Source organism: Microcaecilia unicolor, chromosome 13, assembly GCF_901765095.1.
Source record: "Microcaecilia unicolor chromosome 13, aMicUni1.1, whole genome shotgun sequence".
NCBI lineage: Eukaryota > Metazoa > Chordata > Amphibia > Gymnophiona > Siphonopidae > Microcaecilia > Microcaecilia unicolor.
In genome coordinates this window covers 8,936,540-8,957,236 of record NC_044043.1, presented here as the reverse complement: position 1 = coordinate 8,957,236, position 20,697 = coordinate 8,936,540, and the positions used below count along the sequence as shown (strand labels likewise).

Below are 20,697 nucleotides of genomic sequence, written 5' to 3'. Positions count from 1 at the left end.
GCTCCACCCCTGGCCCCACCCCCTAACACCGCCCCCTTTAGCCTCCCCAAACAGTTGGGCCACCGACCGCCTATGCACATCACCTTCACCCCTCCAAGCACATCGCTCTTATTTCCTAGGGGTGCAGGAAGCAGTCGTGCAGCTGTCGGCTCCACCAGTTCCCTGCCCCAGAACAGGAAGTAACGTCAGAGAGAGCAGGCAACTGGATAAGCCGACAGCCATACGACTGCTCCCTGCACCCCCTTCCTGCATGCACCTGGGGTGGACCACCCCCACTGCCCCACCCTTGGCACGCCACTGATTGATTTCCTACCTGTGAAGTGAACAAAGTTCTCCCCAACCCCAGCACATTAATAGAGTAGTTATGTTCACCTTTAACCCGTCGTGTGGCTCCATTTAGCAGGGCTCCAGGCCTGCCCTTGTCCGTGTTCCCCAGGTAATGTCAAAGAATGGAAATTTATTTCAACTACAGTATATTTTACCTTACTGCAGGTGTGTGAATAAAAAAACCCCATACACAGTCTTCTCAGAAATGTGAAAACAATACGAGGAAACTCACCTTCTGAGCTATTCTATGCAACACTACATACTTCGGGAATGAGTACTAGACCTGTTCGGGTATTTATGGGTTGAAATAGACCACAGTTCCAAACAGAACAAAAACAGCTATAAATCATCACTGCAATGCTATTTCTGCAGTATTGACTAGAATAAATTTTATAAAAGTGCTAACAAAAAGGAAAACCTTGAACTTATTGTTATGTTTGCCAGTCATCAATGCTACAAGAACAAAGCAGCACCACAGAAAGTTCCATGTGAACGGCAGCCAGTCTTGACTTCTATTCATTTGAATGTCCATGAACCCTCTCTTCCCATTCAGACCAATTTTCATTGTTGTAATTCTTTAAGCAGCTTGAAATCAATGTTAGTGTTACCAATACAGTGTCTGCATGTCTGCCAACCCTATGGAGTTCATCTCCTTGAAGGAAGAAAGGATAATCTCAGCCTAGCATCTAACGTAGAGGGGCATTTTCGAAAGAAACATCCAAGTTGCGATTTGGACATCTTTGTAAAACGTCCAAATCTGCGGGTGGGAAAACCATATTTTTGAAACAAGATGGACGTCCATCTTTCATTTTTACTACTACTACTACTACTACTTATCATTTCTATAGCGCTACTAGATGTACGCAGCGCTGTACACTTGAACATGAAGAGACAGTCCCTGCTTGGCAGAGCTTACAATCTAATTAGGACAGACAAACAGAACAAATAATAGATAAGGGAATATTAAAGTGAGGATGATAAAATAAGGGTTCTGAACAGCTGAATAAGGGTTAGGAGTTAAAAGCAGCATCAAAAAGGTGGGCTTTTAGCTTAGATTTGAAGACAGCCAGAGATGGAGCTTGGCATATCGGCTCAGGAAGTCTATTCCAGGCATATGGTGCAGCAAGATAAAAGGAACGGAGTCTGGAGTTAGCGGTGGAAGAGAAGGGTGCAGATAAGAGATTTACCCAGTGAACGGAGTTCCCGGGGAGGAATGTAGGGAGAGATGAGAGTGGAGAGGTACTGAGGAGCTGCAGAATGAATGCACTTATAAGTCAATAAGAGGAGTTTGAACTGTTTGCGGAAATGGATAGGGAGCCAGTGAAGTGACTTGAGGAGAGGGCTAATATGAGCATAGCGACATTGGTGGAATATTAGTCATGCAGCAGAATTTGAATGGATTGAAGAGGAGAGAGATGGCTAAGTGGGAGACTTGTGAGAAGCAAGTTGCAATAGTCTAAGCGAGAGGTGATAAGAATGTGGATGAGGGTTCTGGTAGTGTGCTCAGAAAGGAAAGGGCGAATTTTGGTGGTATTATAGAGAAAGAAACAACAGGTTTTAGCGGTCTGCTGAATATGTGCAGAGAAGGAGAGGGAGGAGTCAAAGATGACCTCAAGGTTACGAGCTGATGAGACAGGAAGGATGAGAGTGTTATCCACAGAAATAGAGAATGGGGGAAGAGGAGAGGTTGGTTTAGGTGGAAAGATAAGAAGCTCAGTCTTGGTCATGTTTAGTTTCAGATGAGACATCCAGGCAGCAATGTCAGACAGGCAGGCTGATACTTTGGCCTGGATTCCTGCTGAGATTTCTGGTGTGGAGAGGGTAGATCTGGGAGTCATCAGCGTAAAGATGATACTGAAAACCATGGGATGAGATCAGAGTACCAAGGGAAGAAGTATAGATGGAGAAAAGAAGAGGTCCCAGGACAGATCCCTGAGGTACACCAACTGACAGTGGGATAGAAATAGAGGAGGATCCACCAGAGTATACACTAAAAGTATGCTGCGAGAGATAAGAAGAAAACCAGGAAAGAACAGAGCCTTGAAATCCAAGTGAGGACAGCGTATCAAGGAGTAGGCTGTGATCAACAGTGTCAAAAGCAGCAGAGAGATTGAGAAAGATGAGGATAGAATAGAGACCTTTGGATCTGGCCAGAAACAGGTTATTGGAGACTTTAGCAAGCGCTATTCGGTTGAATGATGGGGGCGAAAGCCAGATTGAAGTGGATCAAGAATAGCTTGAGATGAAAGAAAGTCAGGGCAATGATGGTGAACAGCACATTCAAGTATCTTGGATAGGAAAGGGAGGAGGGAGATGGGGCGATAGTTGGAAGGACAGGTAGGGTCCAATGAAGGTTTTTTAAGGAGTGGTGTGACTATGGCATATTTGAAGGCATCAGGAACAGTCGCAGTGGAAAGTGAAAGATTGAGGATATGACAGATAAAAGGGATGAGAGTAGGAGAGATAGTGTTAAGTAGATGGGTGGGAATAGGATCAGAGGAACAGGTAGTTAGTTTCGAGGAGGAAAGAAGATGTGTAGTTTCCTCTTCAGTGATTTCAGAAAAGGAAGAAAAGGAGGCAGGGGTTGGAGGGTTGAGAGAATGGACTGGGGAAGGAGAGGTGGAGGTGACCTGGTTGAGAATTCAAGTTTAATCTTGTGAACCTAATCATGAAAGTACTCAGCCAGAGTCTGGGGGAAAGTGAATGGGGGAGTTGGAGGTGAAAATGTAATGCCAAGAAGTGCAGAGTGATGCACTTGGGGTGCAGAAGCTGAAAAGAGAGATACTGAATAGGGGGAGAGAGATTAGTTAGCTCGAGTCAGGAAAAAGACCTTGGGGTGCTCATGTCCGAGGATCTGAAGGTGAAAAAACAATGTGACAAGATGACGGCCATGGCCAGAAGGATGCTAGGCTGCATAGAGAGGGGTATAACCGGCAGAAGAAAGGAGGTGTTTATGCCCCTCTACAAGTCGTTGTTGAGGCCCCACTTGGAGTATTGTGTTCAGGTTTGGAGGTCGTATCTTGCTAAAGATGTAAAAGGACAGGAAGCGGTGCAAAGAAAAGTTACAAAATGATATGGAATTTCCGTTGCAAACCGTATGAGGAGAGACTTGCTGACCTGAGCATATCTTTTTACATCTTTAGCAAGATAAGGCCTTGTCGCATTGTTTCTTAACCTTCAGATCCTCGGACACCAGCACCCCAAGGTGTGTACTTGCATGCCTGGCTTCTTATTACTGAATTTGTGCTGTGCTATTAAAAAAAAAGCATTTTACCATTTAATGCACATTATTTGGCAATGAATATGCATTATTCCCATTGTGCATATTAGTAACTACCCTTCTAAACATCACTCAGCACATTTAGAAATACAAAAGTGGACCTACATCTGGCTGGTCACCTTCATGACATCTAAAAAATACAAAACCAAGTAAGTTTAGTCAGTGGTGTACCTAGGGTAGTTGACACCTGGGGCTGGTCATTTTTTAACACCCCCTCCAAAATCCAGTACTAGGCATACCGAAAATACAAAACACTCAGGACCTATAGAGCAATTCTACCATACCATAAGCAGTTTCTATGAGTCACATAAGGAAAAGGAAAGCATCTTAAACACTACAGTGAGCACTAGAACATCAATTCACCTATTGTAAAACGAAAACAGATAGATTAGTACAGATCGTCAATCCTGCACAGTCAATGCCAACTGAAAGCCATGTCTTTTTCACAAACACAGATACACCCTAATCCACTATAGAATAAGCAATAATAAACTTTCTATTTAGACAAAAATTAAACTGAACCCCCGATGCCAGACTCTGCATACAATGCAACACCACAGAAACAGAAAATGTCTCCTAGTACTGTGCAAAATATAAAGACAGCAGATGTAAATTTGAAAAAACTAACAAATACCAATCACCACGTTACAAATTAACAAATAGAAATAAAACAAATAATATCATTTTATTGGACTAATACATTTCGCTGTCAGAGGCCAAAACCTTCTTCCTCAGGTCAATACAGTATAGTACTGTTAGTGTCCTATCCTGACCTGAGGAAGGGGGTTTTATTCTCCGAAAGTAAAATGTATTAAAATTAGTCCAATAAAAAGATTACCTTATTTACATGTTCTATTATAAACATTTATTAACACAGCTACAATACTAATTTATCCTAAAGCAAAAAAAAACAAGAATATATATTTTATTTAGTTTGTCTCTGGTTTCTGTTTTCCTCATCTTCTTTTCACTATCTTCCTTCCATCCAGCATCTGTCTTTGTTCTTTCTGTGCCATCCAGTGTCTGCCCTCTCTCCCTGCCCCTTCCATGCACGTCTGCCCTCTCTCTCCCCCCCTTCCATTCACTGTTTGCCCTTTCTATCCCTTCCATACACTGTCTGCCCTTTCTCTCTGCCCCTTCAATCCACCATTTGCCCTCCCTCTCCCATCCATCCAGGGTCTGCCCTCCCTCTCGCTCCCCCTTCCATCAGGATCTGTCCCCCTCTCTCTCTCTCTCTGCCCCTTTTTTCAGCCCCAGTTCTAGCCCCCTTATCCCACCTGTCCCTAGTTCTAGCCCCAGCCCACATCTCCCACCTGCCCTCCCTTTTCAGCCCCCAGTTTCAGTCCACTATCCCACCAGTCCGCAGTTTCAGCCCCAACCCTTTTCTCTCACCAGTCCTGAGCTTCAGCCCCAGCCACTTCTCCCTGTCCCCTTTTCAGCCCCAGTTCCAGTACTAGCCCCCTTATCACACCTACCCTCCTTTTCATCCCCCAGTTCCAGCCCCCTTCAACCACATGCCTTGCATTAGGGACCCCCTTTTCAGCCCCAGACCCATTTTCCCACCAGCCCCAGTCATGCCCCCTTCTCCCCTCTGAACACCCCCCTCCCCTCCCCAGTCCCCTTCTCCTCACCCCACCCCCTTCTCCCCTCTGAACACCCCCCTTCCCAGTCCCCTTCTCCTCACCCCAACCCCCTTCTCCCCTCTGAACACCCCCCCCCTTCCCAGTCCCCTTCTCCCCTTTACCACCAGGTACTCCCTTCACTCTCTATCTCAGTTGATAACACCCTCATCGTCCCCGTCTCATCTGCCCGCAACCTCGGTGTCATCTTCGACTCCTCCCTCTCCTTTTCTGCGCACATCCAGCAGATACCCAAGACCTGTCGCTTCTTCCTCTATAACATTAGCAAAATTCGCGCCTTCCTCTCCGAGCACACCACCCGAACTCTCATCCACTCTCTCATTACCTCTCGCCTTGACTACTGCAACCTACTCCTGACCGGCCTCCCACGTAGCCATCTATCTCCCTTCAGAACTCTGCCGCACGTCTTATCTTCCGCCTTAACCGATATACTCATGTCACCCCTCTCCTCAAGTCACTTCACTGGCTCCCAATCGGATACCGCATACAGTTCAAGCTTCTCTTACTCCACCTACAAATGCACTCGATCTGCGGCCCCTCCGTACCTCTCTACCCTCATCTCCCCTTACGTCCCTACCCGTAACCTCCGCTCTCAAGACAAATCCCTCCTTTCAGTACCCTTCTCCACCACCTCCAACTCCAGGCTCCGCCCCTTCTGTCTCGCCTCACCCCACGCCTGGAACAAACTCCCTGAGCCCATACGCCGTGCCCCCTCCCTACCCATCTTCAAATCAATGCTCAAAGCCCACCTCTTCAATATCGCCTTCGGCACCTAACCACTTCACCTCTTCTCAGGAAAACTTATCTACCCCAACTTGACATTTCGTCCTTTAGATTGTAAGCTCTTCCGAGCAGGAACCGTCCTTAATTGTTAATTTGTACAGCGCTGCGTAACCCTAGTAGCGCTCTAGAAATGTTAAGTAGTAGTAGTAGTACTATCCGGTGCTACAAATTTTTGTATTCGCCAGAAATGACGGTGTGGTAGGGGTGGGAAGTACTGCCGGGCTGTTGTGGTAGCCCGGCAGTACTTCATAAATAGCGAGCGGTAAGCCCGCGTTGGGCTTACCGCCGCTTAGTAAAAGGAGCCCAGGATGAGTGTCACACATGATAGTGCTAGGTAGACTTCTAACGGCAAGGACAGATCAAGATCAGCTCCTTCCGTCCCAACATTCTATTTGATTAGCTGCCGCTGAATATCAGGTTGGGACAGTAGGAGATGCAGTTAATTCCCTCTGAATATCGATCCCTTGCTATTTAAAAACAACTTTTGGTACTCACATCTGGCGACCGTGCTGGTCCTCCCTGGTTAGTACTCCCTCTTTCTCCATTAGCATTTGCCGGAAGGTTCCAACTTTCTGCTGGATCTCCTCTTCTGAATATCTGGAACAAACAACATTGGGTAGAATAAGAAAACTGCCACATGTGTGGAGAATTGCACACAAGTATCCTACTATGTGATACACTCTGGAATCTGGACATGGATAATCTACTGTAAAGGGGTCTCAGTTGCCTACTTAACTTCAAGCATTAAGAACTATTTGCAGTGTTTCAGGCACTTTTCTAATTAATTATCAACGTTAGGGTTTCAGGCACATTTTATTTATTTATTTAAAAATTTGTATATTCTGCATTATCTCCAAAACTTCAGCTGTGAACAAAAAAAATACATAATTAAAACCATAAAACTAATACACCTAAAAACAAACCAGACAAAACAAAATCAATAGAAAAAAATCAATAGAAAAATTAATCAATGTGCCACAAAATACTAATTCCTAAACAGGGTGTATTAATAACATACTCAGGTTCTGTCCTAACATGAGGGGGGAACAACCCATTTACGTTGCAATCTCAGAATCATAAAATGAGTGTAACGTATTAAAATAGCTCCAGAGGTTCTTAATCTGGACCTCAGGGCTATCTGTCCAGTCTGTTTTTTGTGCTGACCACAAATGATATGAATCTCTTCTTCATACAGGCAGTTAATAAATTAATAACAATGTTTGCATTCTACTACTACTATTTAGCATTTCTATAGCGCTACAAGGCATACGCAGCGCTGCACAAACATAGAAGAAAGACAGTCCCTGCTCAAAGAGCTTACAATCTAATAGAGAAGAAATAAATAAAGTAAGCAAATCAAATCAATTAATGTGAACGGGAAGGAAGAGAGGAGGGTAGGTGGAGGTGAGTGGTTACAAGTGGTTACGAGTCAAAAGCAATGTTAAAGAGGTGGGCTTTCAGTCTAGATTTAAAGGTGGCCAAGGATGGGGCAAGACGTAGGGGCTCAGGAAGTTTATCCAGGCGTAGGGTGCAGCGAGACAGAAGGCGCGAAGTCTGGAGTTGGCAGTAGTGGAGAAGGGAACAGATAAGAAGGATTTATCCATGGAGCGGAGTGCACGGGAAGGGGTGTAGGGAAGGACGAGTGTGGAGAGATACTGGGGAGCAGCAGAGTGAATACATTTATAGATTAGTAGAAGAAGTTTGAACAGGATGCGAAAACGGATAGGGAGCCAGTGAAGGGTCTGAGGAGAGGGGTAGTATGAGTAAAGCGACCCTGGCGGAAGATGAGACGGGCAGCAGAGTTTTGAACCGACTGGAGGAGGGGAGAGGTGACTAAGTGGGAGGCCAGCAAGAAGCAGATTGCAGTAGTCTAACGAGAGGTGACAAGGGTGTGGATGAGGGTTTTGGTAGAGTGCTCGGAAAGAAAGGGGCGGATTTTACGGATGTTGTAAAGAAAGAAACAACAGGTCTTGGCGGTCTGCTGGATATGAGCAGAGAAGGAGAGAGAAGAGTCAAAGATGACCCCAAGGTTTCGAGCTGAGGGAGACAGGGAGAATGAGAGAGCCATCAACAGAAATAGAAACGGGGTAGCGGGGAGGTGGGTTTGGGGGGGAAAATGAGAAGCTCGGTTTTGGTCATATTTAATTTCAGGTGGCGTTGAGACATCCAGACAGCAATGTCAGACAAGCACGCTGAAACTTTGGTTTGGATGCAAGGTGAGATATCAGGGGTAGAAAGGTAGATTTGGGAGTCATCAGCATAGAGATGGTAGGAAAAGCCATGGGATGAGATTAATGAACCAAGGGAAGAAGTGTAGATAGAAAAGAGGAAGTGGTGTATGCAGAAATCCTGAAACCAACGGACAGGTGGTCCCTGAGGATCTGGTTTTGAATTAATCAATTAGTCTATCCCTGCAGGAGGAGAAATCGCCAAACTTATTTCTGACTAGGGCAATAAAAGCACTGAATCTGTAGAATCAAGCACTTTCCACTACCTGATAAGGAATAATATGCGCCTGTCTTTAATTAAAAGAAAAGAAAGATGATACGAAAAGAATTGTCTCCATAATGTCATAAAACAAAAAGTATTGACCAACTGGCTGAATCTGAGAACAAGCTTGAACAACAGTCAATTAACTGCACTGCCCTATTCCCCTTCCACCACTGTCAGAATTAATGACCTGTGAAAAGAGAAAAAAATGAGAGAGGATTACATGGCTTCCCTCTGAGCTGTTCGCATCTTTTCCTTCTTTGCTACTTACTTGGCAATCCTGCAGTGGCAAACTTTTATTTTTCCCCATGGCCTTCTCACCCCAGTCCTACTCAAAGGTGACAGCCAGGGCTTTGTTCTATTCAACTCGTGTGAAATAAACAAGGATATATAAAATACTGTTAAAATTTGCACTAAAAAAAAACCATGCTTTTACTTAGCTAATACTGATGTGCTTGTAGCAAAAATGTGTAAATTAAAAACTATAATTTCAGCTCTGCGGGCGCTGGATTCTGGTTAACAGGCTGGAAATTAAGATGAAATTTAAATGACAAAGTGTTTACTATAGGCAAGATGGCTGCCGGCAGGAAGTGGTGAACTGAGCTCCTCTGCCTCTCCGTTTTTCTCTTTTTGTTTCAGCGCGCACTTCACTTAAACAAAATGGAAAGGAAAGACCCAGCTTCCCTCCACCGCTGTTGGTCTTTCCATAAGGCAGACGACGATTATTCAGTTCACTGCTGAGATGCCACTACGGGCGAATCTGTTGCACAGGGCGCGGGAGGAAGAGCCCTGCACTAGAGAGCAAGGCGTTGTTCGGCCCGATGGGCTCTCTGGTTCCCCTGGCGCTCTGAAGCAAGGCGAAGCCTGGGATGCTGTCGGTGTCTGGAATTTCACTGCCTTTTTCAGTTACTGCAGGAGGGCAGGCTTCTCTCTCTGCCCCGGAGCCTTTGTTTTATTTTTGTTACATTGTACCCCGCGCTTTCCCACTCATGGCAGGCTCAATGCGGCTTACATGGGGCAATGGAGGTTAGTGACTTGCCCAGAGTTCCACTAGCAACATTCCATGTAGAAGTTGGCCCTTGCAGATCACCAATGTGGCCGCGCAGGCTTCTGCTTCTGTGAGTCTGACGTCCTGCACGTACGTGCAGGACGTCAGACTCACAGAAACAGAAGCCTGCGCAGCCTTCTACATGGAATGTTGCTAGTGGAATAGCACATCCATGTAGAATCTCCAATAGTAGCAACATTCCATGTAGAATCTCCAATAGTAGCAACATTCCATGTAGAATCTCCAATAGAATCTATTTTATTTTTGTTACATTTGTACCTGCGCTTTCTCACTCATGGCAGGCTCAATGCGGCTTACATGGGGCAATGGAGGGTTAAGGGACTTGCCCAGAGTCACAAGGAGCTGCCTGTGCCTGAAGTGGGAATTGAACTCAGTTCCTCAGTTCCCCAGGACCAAAGACCACCATCCTAACCACTAAGCCACTCTTTACCATCTCCCAGCCAGATCGCAACGCTGGCTGAGAACGCAGGAGCCAAAGCAGGTCCAGGGGAGAAGTTGGTCATCCTTCCCCCTGGTTAAGCCAACAGAGGTAACCTTTGACTCCATTTGGTCTGGCTTGGAGTCCATCTATAAGGTATGTTCCTCAGTTCTTCCTTTGGTGGCTGAGCACGCCTTCAAGATTCAGCAGTTTGAAGAAACATTAAAAACTCATTGAAGAAAGAGGACTTAACAGGCAAGTTAATCAACTTAAAAATTCTCAAACACCCTCTTAATGTTTCAGAGGAAGATTGAGAACTTGAAAATTATACTAAATTTTAAATATTTCGCCAGTTAATTTTTCTCGGTTACTGTCTCTATCACCTAAGGAAACTTTTTATAAATACCTTCAAGAGGTTTACAAATACTCTGAGACGCTTCCTCCATTGCATGGAATATTTTATTTGCTGGTGTCTAAGAAACAGTCTACTCCAGAACGAGACTCATCAGTGGTGGATGTTTCCTCAGACAGTCTGAACTTGAACTTACAGGAGGAGGTTATGCTGAGAACAACCTTATGGTGACTTTTGTCTTTAAGCAAGATAAAGAAGCTTTGTTGCGACTTGATTTTAAGGCTAAAGACTAAATTTCTTTGACGTCAAAGTTTTCAATATTACCTGATGTAGCTAAAGCTACCCAAGCCAGATGCAGGCAGCTTTTGAGCCTTTGTCAAAACAGTTTTGGACTTTGGTGCTGTTTCAGTTGAGATTTACTTATTTATTACATTTGTATCCCGCACTTTCCCACTCAAAGCAGGCTCAATGCGGCTTACATAGTAATAGGTAACACAGAATTTTGTTATGTAAAGTAGGAAATTAAGTATAACGTAGTAATAGGATGGATGGGTAGGTAGAGATAGGTGATAGAGAGGAAGGTAAGGTGGGAGATAGAGTCTGGGTCAATGTCGTTTTCTCTTCGGTATATGTAAGGTATCTTTGTAAATGTATATTACGTTTATATACTTCATATAGAAGTATGATTATCTAAACTTCAGTTTTTTCTAGAAGGCAAAGAATCTGCTGTCAGTGGAGAATGAGCTACGCCTGTTTTTCAGAGCTACTTGTAATAGGATGTTCAACCCTGCCAAATTATATTTGTGTTTCCTGTAAATTTCTGCTTCCTCGGAATAGTTGGGATTCTTGTTTCTCTTTTATTGTGGACTATGTTGAGCTAATTTCTTTTTTCATTTTTCTGTATTGTTTCTTGGGATGTTTCTTGAACTTATTATCCTAATTCAATCTTGTATTGATGTTATATTGAACAAATCAAATTAAAAAAACAACAGTGTTTACTACAAGACCAGCTCTGACCGTCACGTGGGATGCTTTAGAATCTAGAGTGCGCCAACATGATGTGCCCATGGATTTTTTGTTTGAGCTGGCTAAGGTAGCTCTTTGTGTGAAGTTTTTTTCTTTTTGAGGATCAATTGTTTTTTCAGGTCTCAGGAGTAGCAATGGGTGCAACATTTGCCCTGCCATTTGCCAATCTTTTCATGGCTAGGTTTGAAAAAGACTGGCTACTCGATTCTCCCTTCCGCAGCAACATCTTTCTGTGGTGAAGATTCATCGATGACATTTCTGTTCTTTGGAGGGGTGATCAGCACACTTGGAGGAGTTTGTTGCATGACTAAATCAACGGAATTCAGCACTCCAGTTCACATCTATTTGTTCTGTGGAGCAGGTATGTTTTCTTGATGTACAGATCACTCAGATTGAAGCTACGTTTTCTACACACATATATATATCTTTAAAATGTACGCTCCAATTGATATGAATATGAATGTAAATAAAGAATGAATTAAATAAAATACAATTTACATCAATTTTACAAATATATCTAGATATGCAGTTATTAGTTTAAATAATTTACCAAGGTAGATTACTATCCAGCTTATAATCGAAAGACAAAACGCCTATATTGCGACCTAAATCGGGAGATAGGCGTTTATCTCCCAAAAACGAATAACGCGGTATAATCGAAAGCCGAACTTGCACGTTTTCAACTGCACTCCATCGCAGAAGCGTACAATGTTGACGGGGGCGTGTCGGAGGCGTGGTGAAGGCGGGACTGGGGCGTGGTTTATCACCCGAACAGAGATGGGCGCCTTTCGCTGATAATGGAAAAAAAGTATGCGTTTGTAGCTAGAATTTAGGGCACTTTTCCTGGACCCTGTTTTTCCACGAATAGGGCCCCAAAAAGTGCCCTAAACGACCAGATGACCCTGGAGGGAGTCGGGGATGACCTCCCCTGACTCCCCCAGTGGTCACAAACCCCCTCCCACCACAAAAATATGCCATTTCACAAACTTTTTATGTTCACCCTCAAATGTCATACCCACCTCCCTGGCAGCAGTATGCAGGTCACTGGAGCAGTTATTAGGGGGTGCAGTGGACGTCAGGCAGGTAGACCCAGGCCCATCCCCCCCACCTGTTACACTTGTGCTGGTAAATGGGAGCCCTCCACACCGCCCCCCAAACCCACTGTACCCACATGTAGGTTGCCCCCCTTCACCCCTTAGGGCTATAGTAATGGTGTAGACTTGTGGGCAGTGGGTTTCGAGGGGGATTTGGGGGGGCTCAACACACAAGAGGAAGGGTGCTATGCACCTGGGAGCTCTTTTACCTTTTTTTTTTTGTTTTTGTAAAAGTGCCCCCTAGGGTGCCCGGTTGGTGTCCTGGCATGTGAAGGGGACCAGTGCACTACGACTCCTGGCCCCTCCCACGAACAATGCCTTGGATTTATTCGTTTTTTGAGCTGGTGCGCTTTCATTTCCATATCGCTGAAAAACAAAAACGCCCAGCTCACAAATTGGTCGACTAAAACATGGACGTCTATTTTTTTTCGAAAATACAGTTCGGTCCGCCCCTTCACGACCCGTTCTCGGAGATAAACGCCCATGGAGATAGACGTTTTCGTTCGATTATGCCCCTCTATGAGTAATATCTAAAAGGTTTTAGAAAGTATATGATGGTAAAACATGCCCAACTGTTTGTTATATAATATATGCAATACCAGAACATGCACAAAAATGTATTGTATAATATGTAATAACAAAACATACCCAGTTATTCAGAACCATATTAGCACTGAGCCTCTTAATCCAGAATCATGTAGGCGAGAAAAGAAAGGAATAGTCAACCAAATCAAATGCTGATATGAGAACAGCTGTTTCAGAAGGGCAGCTTTTTTTTTTCAAATCCATGTGACTGACTATCCTGCTTATAATCGAACGAGAAAAACGCCCAAGTTCCGACCTAAATCGGGAGATGGGCGTTTTCTCACAAAAACAAATAAAGCGGTATAATCGAAAGCCGAACTTTGGACGCTTTCAACTGCACTCCGTCGCGGATGCGGACAAAGTTGACGGGGGCGTGTCGGAGGCGTGGTGAAGGCGGAACTGGGGCATGGTTATCACCCGAACAGAGATGGGCGCCTTTCACCGATAATGGATACGTTTGTAGCTAGAATTTAGGGCACTTTTCCTGGACCCTGTTTTTTCACGAATAAGGCCCCAAAAAGTGCCCTAAATGACCAGATGACCCCCAGAGGGAGTCGGGGATGACCTCCCCTGACTCCCCCAGTGGTCACTAACCCCCTCCCACCACAAAAAAAATGATGTTTCACAACTTTTTACTTTCACCCTCAAATGTCATACCCTCCTCCCAAGCAGCAGTATGCAGGTCCCTGGAGCAGTTGTTAGGGGGTGCAGTGGACGTCAGGCAGGTGGACCCAGGCCCATCCCCCCCCTACCTGTTACAATTGTGCTGCTTAATGCTTAGTCGTCCAACCCCCCCAAACTCACTGTACCCACATGTAGGTGCCCCCCTTCACCTCTTAGGGCTATAGTAATGGTGTAGACTTGTGGGCAGTAGGTTTGGGGGGGGATTTGGGGGGCTCAACACCCAAGGGAAGGGTGCTATGCACCTGGGAGCTCTTTTACCTTTTTTTTTTTGTTTTTGTAAAAGTGCCCCCTAGGGTGCCCGGTTGGTGTCCTGGCATGTGAGGGGGACCAGTGCACTATGAATCCTGGCCCCTCCCACGAACAAATGCCTTGGATTTATTCGTTTTTGAGCTGGGCGTTTTTGCTTTTCAGCGATAATGGAAAATGAAATCGCCCAGCTCACACCTTGGCGAATAACACATGGGCGTCTATTTTTTTTGAAAATACGGTTCACTCCGCCCCTTCACGGACCCGTTCTCGGAGATAAACGCCCATGGAGATAGGCGTTTCTGGTCGATTATGCCCCTCTATATCGTTAAGCAATAGAAGAAGAATTGTTTCAGTTCTGTGACCTTTATGAAACTCTAACTGGTGAGGGTGAAAGGAGATGTATCATTCAGAATCTCATAAGCTTGCTGGAATACCGCTTTTTCAGCTATCTTAGGAAGTGTTGGAGGACGTTTTTCCAATATCTGGGTGGGTGCCCACCATATGTAATAGTGATCATCACACGCTATGGTTTGATATAAGGGCAAAAGTGGATTCAGACATACTGATCTTGATAAAATTGGGGGAAATATTTGAAGAGGGAGCTGTTGGCATGGGAAGGCATAGAAGTGGAAAAATCAGTAGGCAAAGCTAAAAGCTGCTATAATATGGCAACTGATCTTTATGCAAGGAAAGTAAACAAAAACAAGAGACACAGGAAGCCTATATGGTTCTCCAAACAAGTAGCTGAAAAAATAAGAGCAAAAGAGGCTTTGTTCAAGAATACAAAAGAACGCAATGAGAGGATCACGGGAAAGATTGTCGGATTAAAATCAAAGAAGCGAAGACGGACATATGGCTAGTGAAAGCACAAGCAGAAGAAAAATGGCTCAAGATGTAAAGAGAGGTGAGGAAGCCATTTCCAGATATATTGGAGAAAGGAGAAAAATAGGAATGGAATTGCAAGGCTGAAAGATAATGAGAATGGCTATATGGAGAGTGATGAGGATAAAGTGAACGTGCTAAACAATTACTTCTCTTCGGTGTTCATGAAGGAAAATCCTGGAGAAGGACTATCTGGGAATGGAGTGGATATTGTGCCATTTATGGAAGAAAGAGTTTATAAGCAGCTTGAGAATGTGAGGTGACAAAGCTATGGGGTCAGATGGGATACGTCCCTGGATACTCAGGGGAGCTCAGAGAGGTCCTGGCAGGAACTCTTAAAGGTATATTTAATAGATCTTTGGAGACGGGAGAGGTTCCACAGGATTGGAGACGAGCGGATGTGGTCCCTCTTCACAAAAGCAGAGACGGGGAAGAAGTGGAAACTACAGACTGGTAAGTCTCACGTCAGTGGTAGTAAAAATAATGGAGTCACTGCTTAAAGAAAGGATAGTTTAGCTTTCTAGAAGCCAATGGGTTACAGTATCCGAGGCAACATAGTTTTACCAAAGGAAAATCCTGCCAAATGAATGATGTGGAACATCTCCATTAAGGAGGTAGTAGAGATACAAATGGTAATGAAATTCAAAAAGGTATGGATGAACACAGAGAATCTCTAATTAGAAATGGAAGTTATAAAAAACCTAAACTTAAATGGTTGCATGTATGTGGATATGTCGCATGACACTTAGACGGTGACTCTGGCTGTGATGAACAAGGCCCCGTTACGTTTTTCCACAAACTTTATTATGAATAACAGTTTTTCCATGAAATATACCTAATCCTCTATGCAGACACTGGAACTCATTCATACCAGCCTTTCACCTCATCATTCAACCGACTACATTCCATTTAAAGGCATATCATATATAACACAATACTAACTCACTACTACATATCCAGAAATATGTTCACCATAATCATAAGTTCATGTCCTTATGCCATTCTCATGTCCCATAGCCAGTTCAAAAAGTTTTCTCTCCCCCAGCAGTGAGTAGTATCAATAAACAGAACTCCTTCAGCTACTACAGCTCCGTAGCCAATACGATATCCTCACAAATTTGGATTCAATGACCCAGCGCAGCTTGGCAAGGGCTTCCTGTTGACTGCATATATCATTCAGCCTTTGAATTCATTCTGATAATCAAAGGCTGAATGATATATACAGTCATCAGGAAGCCCTTGCCAAGCTGCGCTGGGTCATTGAACTTATGATTATGGTGAACACATTCCTGGATATGTAGTAGCAGCCTTTAGCTTTGCCTACCGATTTTCCACTTCTACGCATTCCCATGCCAACAGCTCCCTCTTCAAATATTCCCCCATTTATCAAGATCAGTACGTATGAAATCCAGTACTTTTGAGTTTTGTGCGTCTGCACTCCACTTTGCCCTTATATCAAACCATATCGTTGTGATGATCACTATTACATAGGTGGGCACCACCCAGATATTGGGAAAAACGTCCTCTAACACTTCCTAAGATAGCTGAAAAAGCGGTATTCCAGCAAGCTATGAGATTCTGGAATGATAACATCTCCTTTCACCCTCACCAGTTAGAGTTTCATAAAGGTCACAGAACTGAAAAAAGCTCGTCGTAATGACGGAGCTGATTGGACAATAACTGATTTCCACAGCAAGAGCTTGTGATTGCTGAGGCCTTTTTCCTCCCGTTAGCACTGATATTTATGAACTAAAACTTTTGCACTACAACATTGAAGACGGAAGAATTGAATGTTGCTATTGTAGTTTTTCTATAGGTGAATCAAAGATCCACTTTTTTTTGTTTTGAGCTTAGCTTCGTATGTGGAATTGTTCTTTGGTTTTTTTTTAAATATAACTGCAAATATTTGGACTATGAACCTTGTTTAAGCTGAAGACCAGACCCATTAGAATTTATCCAGGATTAGATTTAGAAGCCACACAGTACTACTACTACCTTATCATTTCTATAACGCCACTAGACACATGCAGCACTGTACCCATTACATGCAGGTACTTTCTCTGTCCCTAGTAGGCTCTAAGGTGGTTTTTGTACCTGGGGCAATGGAGGGTTAAGTGTCTTGCCTAGGGTCACAAGGAGCCAGTGGAAATTGAACCCAGTATTAGAGAATGACATGGGGACAGGGTGGGGACGTGGACAGATCCTACAGGGATAGGGCGAGGATGGGGACAAATGTTGTCTCCATGTCACTTTCTACTTTGAAGCTTGTTAATGAACTGGACTGTTATTTATGTTTGATGAAGACAACATTTTTATTTTTTGGAAAAACAAGCAAACATTATTTATTTATATTTATTGCATTTGTATCCCACATTTTCCCACCTATTTGCGGGCTCAGTGTGGCTTACAATAAGACTTGAATAATAGAAATACATTTGTTACGACTAGGTTATGGATTACATTGAACAGAGTTGTGCGAGACATTCGAATATCATTGGTAGTATAACAATGGTGACAACAACATAGAAACATTAGAAGAAGACAATGGGAAAAAAGGGCATTATTAGGCACCTAGACATATAGTGTACATAGTTCCGTGGGTGAATGTATGATTGACTGGATAAAGGGATGATGGATCAGATGTGGATGTGTATTGCATTGTGTACAGTGAGTGGTCTCTATGTGTTTTGGCTCTTTCCGTAAGTTTGGTTCAAACAGGTGTGTCTTCAGTAGTTTACGGAAGGAGGCTTGTTCGTTAATCATTCTTAGGTTGCGCGGTAAATGTATTCCAAGACTTCGTGCTCTTGGTAGGAAAAGGTTGACGCGTGTATCATCTTGTACTTCAAGCCCTTGCAGGTTGGGTAATGAAGGTTGAGGTGAGTTCGGGATGATCTTTTGGCGTTTCTAGGTGGTAGGTCTATTAATCAGACATGTACGCTGGGGCTTCACCGTAAATGATCTTATGGACTAGTGTGCAAGTTTTAAAAGTAACGCGGTCCTTGAGTGGAAGCCAATGTAGTTTCTCTCGTAGTGGTTTTGCCCTTTCATATTTAGGTTTCCGAAGATGAGCCTGGCTGCTGTGTTCTGGGCTGTTTGAAGTTTCCTCAGTATTTGCTCTTTGCAGCCTGCGTATAATGAGTTGCAGTAATCCAGTGGCTAAGGACGAGGGATTGCACTAGGCTGCGGAAGACGAATCTTGGGAAGAATGGTCTAATCCTTTTCAATTTCCACATGCTGAAGAACATCTTCTTGGTTATGTTGTTTGCGTGAGTTTCGAGTGTTAGGTGGCGGTCGATAGTCACTCCAAGGATTTTTTAGCGTTTCTGAGATTGGAAGTTTTAGGTTTGGTGTGTTTATCACGTTGAATTCAGTTGTGTTGTATTGGGAGGTGAGTATCAGGCATTGGGTTTTTTTCTGCGTTAGTTTCAGGCAGAATGCATCTGCCCATGTGTTCATGATGTGTAGACTTTGATTGATTTCGCTGGAGATTTCTTTGATGTCTTGTTTGAATGGGATGTATATTGTCACATCAATCGCGTATATATACGGGTTGAGGTTATGGTTTGATAGGAGTTTTGCTAAAGGGATCATCATTAGGTTGAATATAGTTGGAGAGAGAGGTGATCCTTGTGGGACTCCACATTCAGGTATCCATGCCTTGGACGTGGTTGAATTTGATGTGACTTGATACGAGCGCAGGGTTAGGAACCCCTTGAACCAATTCAAGACATTTCCTCCGATGCCAAAGTATTCAAGTATGTGTAGTAGATTTCATGGTCAACCATGTCGAAGGCGCTGGACATGTCAAATTGTAGGAGGAGTATATTGTTGCCGGTTGCAATTATTTGTTTGAATTTGGTCATAAGGGTGACTAATACCGTTTCTGTGCTGTGATTCGAACGGAATCCTGATTGGGCATCATGCAGTATTGAATGTTTGTCTAGATAGTTTGTGAGTTGTTTGGTACCATACCTTCAGTTATCTTGGTTATTAGTGGTATGGATGCAATTGGCCTGTAGTTGGTTATTTCGCTCGTGTTTTTCTTTGTGTCTTTAGGAATTGGTGTGAATAAGATTTTTCCTTTTTCTTTTGGGAAGAGTCCATTTTGTAGCATGTAGTTTATGTGGTTTGTTAGGTTTATTATGAATTGTTGAGGAGCAATTGTTGAGGTGCTGGCCACACCTAGCAAAATTTGCATGGAGGATCCTGTACATCCTGCTACCAGCACATCTACTAAGAAGACATCTTCTATTGCAGGAGGGACTGTGGAAGACAGGAGAGCTAGACTGAATCCTGAGATTGTTGATGACTTCTTATTCACCGCAGATTTAAAAAATCATAACGGTGCTTCATAGGACATATTTCTCCCCTCTAGGGCATACAGACGGGTTATATTTTGTACCCCTGGACATTTTAACAGGGTGGATTAGGATTCCTTGGGGAAGTAGAAGTCAGCTATTGTTGGGATTGGAAGGGTAGAGGATGGTGGTTGTAGTAGGGTTGTTATAGCCAGTGGCGTAGGAAGGGGGTGGGGCGGGGAGGGGGGTGGTCCGCCCCGGGTGCACGTGCACGGGGGGTGCCGGCCCCGCTGGTTCCCTGCTCCCTCTGCCCCGGAACAGGTTACTTCCTGTTCGGGGCAGAGAGAGCAGGGAACCAGCGGGGCCGACGCAGCTCCGAGTGACGTGCACCTCGGGGCGGATCGGCCCTCCGCAGGTAAGAATGCGGTCCGGGGGGGAGGGGGGTGCGCCACAGAGGGGGGGGGGGTCGCACCATGCTGCACCCGGGGGGGGGGGTTGCGCAGCGGCGACCCGCACCGGGTGCCATTAGCCCTCGCTACGGCACTGATTATAGCTGCTCATTGTTATTGTTGTTTTCTATTTGTAATTTATACACAACAGTTGCACAGCATATTGTTCCTTTTTATACTTTAATAAAAAGATTTAAATGTTTGAGGCTTCTGCAGATGAGAAGAGCCCGCGGTACGGGGCGGGGACGGAGACAGAGCCTGCGGAGACGGGATGGGGATGGAGACAGGGCTTGCAGGGACGGAGAAAGAACCGGTGGGGATGGGGCAGGGATGGGAACAAATTTTGTCCCCATGTCATTCTCTACCTAGTACTCCAGATTTTCATATTACTGCACTAACCATTAGGCTGCTCTTGCACTGAAGGAGGATCATGTGCATCTAAGTCTGCAAGGAAAGATCATGTTTGGAGAGCTCTAAAAAAAAAAAAAAATGGCTGATAGCCCCCAAACATAGTAACATAGTAGGTGATGGCAGAAAAAGACCTGTACGGTCCATCCAGTCTGCCCAACAAGATAAATTCATATGTGCTACTTTATATGTATACCTGACCTTGATTTGTATCTACCATTTTCAGGGCACAGACCGTAGAAGTCTGCCCAGTACTAGCCCCGCCTCCCAACCACTAGCGCTGCCTAATCTCCGCTAGGCTTCTGAGGATCTATTCCTACTGAAATGGATTCCTTTATGTTTACCCCACGCATTTTTTAATTCCGTTACCGTTTTCATCTCCACCACCTCCTGTGGGAGGGCATTCCAAGTATCCACCACTCTCTCCGTGAAAAAATACTTCCTGACATTTTCCGTGAGTCTGCCCCCCTTCAATCTCATTTCATGTCCTCTCGTTCTACCACCTTCCCGTCTCCGGAACAGGTTCGTTTGCGGATTAATACCTTTCAAATATTTGAACATCTGTATCATATCACCCCTGTTTCTCCTTTCCTCCAGGGTATACATATTCAGGTCAGCAAGTCTCTCATCATACGTTTTGTAAAGCAAATCCCATACCATTTT

The 20,697-nt window shown here is 44.3% G+C and overlaps 1 protein-coding gene across 1 annotated transcript in view; it reads right to left on the bottom strand.

The window, feature by feature from the left end:
* The window catches only part of SRRM3 (serine/arginine repetitive matrix 3), a 190,767-nt gene that overhangs the window by 116,312 nt on the left and 53,758 nt on the right, over nt 1–20,697 (bottom strand). The window contains exon 2 of the mRNA XM_030186017.1: nt 6,526–6,627. Within this exon, the coding sequence (XP_030041877.1) occupies nt 6,526–6,627 (102 nt within the window). The remainder of the gene's footprint in view (nt 1–6,525; nt 6,628–20,697) is intronic.